This window comes from Drosophila albomicans, chromosome 2L, assembly GCF_009650485.2.
Source record: "Drosophila albomicans strain 15112-1751.03 chromosome 2L, ASM965048v2, whole genome shotgun sequence".
In the NCBI taxonomy this organism is placed as follows: domain Eukaryota; kingdom Metazoa; phylum Arthropoda; class Insecta; order Diptera; family Drosophilidae; genus Drosophila; species Drosophila albomicans.
Window position 1 is genome coordinate 17,357,215 of NC_047628.2, and position 6,817 is coordinate 17,364,031.

General features: G+C 34.8%; 1 protein-coding gene across 3 annotated transcripts; it reads left to right on the top strand.

Moving 5' to 3' along the window:
* The first annotated feature begins 1,322 nt into the window (after positions 1-1,322).
* On the top strand, positions 1,323-6,586 carry LOC117565198 (ethanolaminephosphotransferase 1). 3 transcript variants are annotated; one of them, XM_052002540.1, is made up of 10 exons: positions 1,323-1,648; positions 1,744-1,937; positions 3,820-3,888; positions 3,953-4,142; positions 4,202-4,458; positions 4,869-5,023; positions 5,087-5,267; positions 5,328-5,537; positions 5,601-5,642; positions 6,177-6,586. In XM_052002540.1, exons 2-10 carry the CDS (start codon positions 1,881-1,883, stop codon positions 6,261-6,263), a joined length of 1,248 nt encoding a protein of 415 aa, XP_051858500.1. In that variant the 5' UTR covers positions 1,323-1,648; positions 1,744-1,880; the 3' UTR covers positions 6,264-6,586. The 3 variants fall into 3 exon arrangements, 2 of the variants coding, with proteins under 2 accessions (XP_051858500.1, XP_034100093.1); XR_004571842.2 differs by having other exon boundaries at positions 1,323-1,937; positions 5,601-5,944; XM_034244202.2 differs by having other exon boundaries at positions 1,323-1,937.
* Positions 6,587-6,817: the final 231 nt, after the last annotated feature.

Genomic DNA, 6,817 nt, shown 5'->3' on the forward strand with positions numbered 1-6,817 from the left:
GGATATGGTAAGGTAAGTATTATTGATAGTTTTTCAGTCCACAAAAAAAATTGTAGTTGGTACAAAGTTATGTTTTGATTAGGAAATTTATATATTCTATTTTTTTTAAATTTTTCCCAGAATATATGATGATATATTATTTCTGAATTTCTGAATTCCATTTATTAGTATTTAAACTTTCGATAAGTGAGAAGTGAATTAAGCAGAAAATTCAATTTAAAAAAATGTCACTTTCAAATGTTCAGCTAAGTATGATAATAAATCATCTTTATAACCTGAATATATTTGAGAATTGATTGTTTCACAATAAATCAATCATAATTAATGATTACAAAATATTCGTGGTATTAAAAAATAAGTAAAAATTCATATCACATACACTTCAATATAATTTTATTTTAACATAGTTGCTAATATTTTTCGTATTGGGCTATAATTGGAATTATTTCATTTTTAGCGAGCCCATAAATAATGCCAGATTATGCCGAAATATTTAGTCAGTCTTGTTAGCATGGCAACTCATTGACGCAAAGGGTTATCACTTATCAGCTTGGACTTGAACTGTTTGGAAATTAATAAATAGATTGTATGTTAGTTTCTGTATTAGACTTGGCAGTATAAATAACGTGATCTATATTTAGTCAAGTGCATATGTGAAATGAGCGCCACAATTCCCACAGTCACATGATGGAATCTGCTGTTATTGATTGAGCTGTTTATGATCCTGTTATGTTTTTGTGCTTGTTGTGATGGCTGAAGTGCAGGTTAATCGTTCATTGATAGAAGTTCAATAAAACACAACACCTCATTTCTACGAATCTACATACATACATATAATATAACATAATCGAACTCCGAAGAGATTGAGGCTATCAGCTCTCGAGAGCTCTAACCAAACCCATGCGTCGCTGCCTGATAACCAATAACCTCTGTCAGCTGTTGTTGTTCTTGGCTGCTGCCGCCGCGCAGTCGACGTCGACGCTGTAGAGGGCGCTCAATTTTTACAAATTTTAATTCATTCAATGCAAATTCGCTTACGCACATACAAACGTTGAGTGTGCGTAGGCAGACGAATATGTGTATGCGCCTGTGCATGTGTGTGTGCTGGGAGAGACAAAATCCAAGCGATAAGAACGTGTGCAATGGGATTTGGAAGAGAGAGAAAGAGCAAATGACGCCGGCAGCTCAGCCGCAGTCGGCGCTGTAAATTAAGCTCTTGTTGTTATTGTTGTTGCTGCTGCTTTTGCTGTTGTTCCTTTTGCTTTATTTTTCGGGCTGCGCTCGCACCGGTTGCCCAGTTCAGTTCGTCTTCAGTCTTCAGTCTTGATAATAGTCCCGAGTCAGTCGCATTCGCACTCGCACTCGCACTCGCACTTGAATTTGTACTCGGCCGTCTCAAGTGTTCTGTTTCACAGTTATAAATCATAGTATTATGTGTAGTACATTGTATATGCATATCGAATAACGGTTTTTTGCGTGTTTTGCCAGCGAAACGAAGCAGCTGGCAAACGTGGAACTTACAAAACAACAGTTCGCATCCGTGTGTGTTTTGTCTCTCTCTGCAGGCGATTATTTAATTTAGCGTGATTGGGCGAGAGGGAGAGATCAAAAGATAGTGTGAGAGAGAGAGAGAGAAGTGCGTGTGCCGGTGAGCCAAACCCTCTTTAATTGTGCAATGTGCCAGAACACGTTTTAATCAAAGTCAAAGGTCATTATTATTACAACTATTATCATCGTAATTAGCCGCCCCTAACAAAGTAACTGTGTGACCAGCAAGTTCAACGCTCAGCTGTTATCGCTGCAACAGCAACAACAACAACAATAACAACAACAAAAATAAATATTCCAACTGTTAACGAGACTACAACAAGAACTACAAAATGTGTTGCATGCGCTATTTGACGGAGACTCATTTGAGGGGTTTCGAACGTTACAAGGTAAGCATTTAGTTATGTATACCCTGTAATCTACTAAAATAAGGTATGCTAAATACACCACTAAGAAAATAAGTTTAAACTTTCTACACTTTCTATCCCGAAAGTTTCATAACAATCAGCTGACAAATGTCGAAGTTATACAAAACTTGTTGCGAAAACTTTGTCAATACTTAAACTTATACTCTTATCCGTCTATAGGGTAACTTGTAGCAGGAGAGTTCTACTTTTATTTTTGGGTTAGAAGGTCGGGGTTGGTAATACCAATTATATACGGGGGTTCAACTTTAAGCTTTGCGCACGAACATGAAAAATCAATGGATATGCATATTTAAAGCGGCGCATCAATCAATTTCAATTAATTTTATTATACCTATAGTTATTATTATCAGTATTACAACCAGTTCCGGTTTATACACACAGGAATATATGTACGAATATGAATAATAGATTTATATACTCGCAGCTAATCTGAGAATTGGGCAACATGAAGAAGATTTGAGGCTCTTATCACAATTTTTCGTTAGGGAGACTCGCTATGACTAGTCTTGGATCATTCATTCAATTCAATAAACCGGATGGCGATCAAACAAATCAGTTTCGTAAATCCCACAGAAGGCATTGAACTGTCAACATGCATAGCAAACATGTGGCGACTGAGAGATAGTTGGTAAACTCAAGCTGACTGGAATTTGTACTGCAAAGATTAACCTATATGTTAAGCATGAAAGAAGATTTCCTACGTTTTATATAGATAGAACTTTAATAGTGGAAAACTAAGTATATTCTGAACTTATTATTATTTATTGTTAGTATTGTGAAATAGAAAAAAATAAACTTTGAAATTGGAACACGTATTTTGAAACTGTCTGCTGATAGCGATACTGTATAGATATAATATGAAGATACTAAAATAAACGAATTTATTTGATAAGTACTATCAGTTTTTATACCCGCTACCCATAGGGTAGAAGGGTATTATAACTTTGTGCCGGCAGGAAATGTATGTAACAGGTAGAAGGAGGCATCTCCGACCCTATAAAGTATATATATTCTTGATCAGCGTCAACAGCCGAGACGATATAGCCATGTCCGTCTGTCCGTCTGTGTGTCTGTCCGTCTGTCCGTCCGTCCGTATGAACACCTAGATCTCAGAGACTATAAGAGATAGAGCTATAATTTTTTTTCGACAGCATTTGTTATGTTTGCACGCAGATCAAGTTTGTTTCAAATTTTTGCCACGCCCACTTCCGCCCCCGCAAATCAAAAAAATTGAATAACAAGTGTAATTTTAAAGCTAGAGCTACAAATTTTGGTATATACAATAATTACTGTAGTAGTTATGATTCCTGAAAATTTGGTTGCGATCAGATAAAAATTGTAGAAGTTGTTAAAGAAATACTTTTGTATGGGCAAAAACGCCTACTTACTAGGGGTCTGAGTTGCTTTGGCCGACAATCTAGCACATTGTGCCGTTTATGGTATATTTTGAATGGTGTACTATATCGATATACCAAATATACCATTTGGTATATTTTTAGTATTTTTTCAGTATTTTCGGTATATTTTGAAAATGATAGCGCAATATTTTGCCTTTATTAAAAATGGGTAGCGGGTATCTCACAGTCGAGCACACTCGACTGTAACTTTCTTACTTGTTTTTTATAAAGGGGAAACCTTTTTGATAAAAGTTCTTTTAATTATTGTTTATACTTTTGTTTGTAAATTTATTTTATTCTGATAAGCAAATGTTTTAATGTGTGAAGTTTCTATGACCTACATACATATGATCGATTTGTTTTGCATAATTCAAATATTTATTCTTTTGCGAACATTTTGAACATTATTTAAACTAATATAACCATCATATATTTTTTCTCTATAGTACAGCAGCATAGACACAAGTTTTCTCAGTGTCTATGTTATGCACCCCTTCTGGAATGTCTGCGTAAAAGTGAGTAAATTAATGTTCTTTGTTTGTATTCCAAACAAATCTTTAAAATTTCTTATGTTCCTAGTACGTTCCCATGTGGATGGCACCCAATATTCTCACATTTGTGGGATTTCTGATGACCGTCGTGAATTTCATATTGATAGCTTATTACGATTGGAATTTTGATGCTGCCAATGATAAGTCTATAGGGAATACTGTACCTGGTTGGGTATGGACTGTGGCTGCAATTAACATACTAATCTATTATAATTTGGGTGAGTGACTAGCAACGTACTATAAAACTCTAAAACTAATCAATATCGTTGATATATAGATGGCATGGATGGCAAGCAGGCGCGTCGTACGGGGACTAGCGGACCTTTGGGAGAGCTTTTTGATCACGGATTGGATTCGTATTCGGCAGCGCTTATTCCCATCTATATCTTTTCATTATTCGGCACGGTTGATCTGCCGCCAATACGCATGTTTTTCGTTATTTGGAACGTCTTTCTCAACTTTTATTTTACACACGTTGAGAAGTATAATACAGGCGTTATGTTTTTGCCTTGGGGTTACGACTTTACCATGTGGGTGAGTACTAGGAATAATAGTTTTAAGAGGAAAGTATATCATTACTTGGGATAATTCGGCAATTGTATTAGATTATTAATCGAGAACTATAAAAATCTATAAGGCGCTTATGAGTGGTTTTATTAAAGCTTAAATTTGATTATTTCAATTTCGAAATGAGATTTCAAATGCTTATCATATGTTTAAAATACATCAAAGTAAAGGAAACTATTTTGTCCCAAGCTTTAAAAAGCTTTTCAGAAAGCTTTAAAGTAGTTTAAGTTGACTTCAAGATCCTTACTAATTTGTTAATTCTAAGGTAATACAAAATCAAAAAAATTTTAAGGTTTAAACAGCTTTAAGTTGCTTGGATGTTCTCTACAATTTTATTAATTAAATTATTATATAACATAATACTTTTTGATTAACAGGGAGTCAGCATAATGATGTTTGTCGCCACTCTCGTTGGTCCAGAGATTTATCGCACCAGCTTCTACGATATAACTATTGCAAACGTGTTCGAAGTGGGACTTATTGGCTCTGGCATGCTTTCCAGCCATCCGATTATTATAAGGAACATCTATTTGTAAGTATTGAAACGTAAAAAACTTAAATTATTTGGTTGTTTTTAACAAAAATCCTTCTACAGATCATACAAAAATAAGACGGGAAGAATGCGTCCCCCAATGGAAATGCTCCGTCCATTCTTTGCCTTCGTCTGGCTCTTTGTGATCACCTTGATCTGGTCGTTCTACTCGCGGAATAATGTAATCAATCTTGAACCTCGCGTACTCTGGATGCTTTATGGCACAATCTTTTCGAATATTGCTGTAAGTATATAAAGAATAAACCTCTAGATTTCCTTTGTCTAAACTCTTTTCCTTTTGCAGTGCCGTCTAATTGTCGCTCAAATGTCAGATACTCGCTGTGATGCATTCAATATACTTATGTGGCCCTTGGCAGCCACTGTGGGAGTTTGCTGTTTTCCCTGGTATGAAGAGGTCTTCGGCATTGATCTGACACCTCAAGGAGAACGCTGGCTCGTTCATGGACTGACCATATTCTGCACATTAGCACACTGGCATTATGGCTATGGAGTGGTAAGAAATAATTTTTAAAATTACATTAAAAACTATCTAACTTTTTTGTATTTTTTCGCTTAGGTCACGGAAATGTGTAATCACTTCAATATCAATTGTTTCAAAGTAAGAAAAACTCGCAGCGATTCGGTTGAGAAATTGTTACATTCATCGCAGAATAATAACAAATTGTTGAAAACCCATTGAAAACTAATTGCATACTAACCACAAAATGAAACATCGAAAAAGAAAACAAATCAAATCAACGACAAAAAGGGGTCACCATTTTGTATGTGATATAATAATAATATTTATTTGGGTCTCACAAAATTCAATTTCGCCTCGCCAAAAAAACTGGTCTACACATATTTTTAAGCGATCCCCATACACAATTCGAAAAGTTTTCATGCGCCGCATAAAATTCTATGGTAAAGTTCATCGAAAAAACAATTCCTACTTTCTAACCTTAGACTAAGTAAATAAATACTAAACAAATACGAGTAATATTTAAGAATGTAAATAGTATTAAGAGTTGCAACCCAAAATGCATGCTTGATGGCCCGAATAACTACTGCATGATCTGTGAAGTATTATGATAATGATCTCGAGAGTTGGGAGAGATGTTTTGCTAAATACAACTTTGCCTTATAATTCCCTTAGATTAAAAAACAACCAGTCAATGCTGTGCAGGAACTTGCTGATACCAATGGCACGCAACCAGAAACGGAACCCGTTGAGGAAGTGTAGTGTATGGATTCCATTTACCATTATTTTAGGCGCCATTCTTAAGTACAGTTGTGTGTGTGTGAGCATTTGCAAACTGTTTTTTGTTCTAGGTTAAGTTGAACTCGAACCAAAAATGTAACTGTTAAGTACAAAAGAAAAAGAAAGCTTTCATCTATGTGCCTTATTCAAGACCCATTAATGTAGGCAGCAAAAGCTTTCGCACGAAAGCTTTGTTTGGTTGCGTACTTGGTCCGCCAGAGGGCGTATGTTTCTGAACTGTTTGTGCTGAATAAATTTCATAAATTGTAAAATGAATTTTGACGTTTTTCTATTAAATATTATACTATATAAATAAAATTGAATTGTCTACGAAATTTTCAATAATACATTGAATTTTATGTTGTTTTTTTTTTCATTTTATATTAAATAAGTTTTCTTTGTCTGATGATATTAAGAATGCAGGCTGTAAAAATGTTATCTTGTTTTTAACTATTCTGAGGTCCAACAAGATAGAAACTATTATTTATTGAAATTGCGTTAATCTTAAGTTAAATTTAAATTTGGACTTACATTAA

What these genes read in the sequence shown, in the direction of transcription:
- LOC117565198 (XM_034244202.2), top strand. Translation starts at nt 1,881, where the DNA reads ATGTGTTGCATGCGCTATTTGACGGAGACTCATTTGAGGGGTTTCGAA. An exon ending in CAATCTTTTCGAATATTGCT is followed by an intron (nt 5,268 to 5,327) that starts GTAAGTATATAA and finishes TTCCTTTTGCAG; the next exon opens with TGCCGTCTAATTGTCGCTCA. An exon ending in TCAATATCAATTGTTTCAAA is followed by an intron (nt 5,643 to 6,176) that starts GTAAGAAAAACT and finishes TAATTCCCTTAG; the next exon opens with ATTAAAAAACAACCAGTCAA.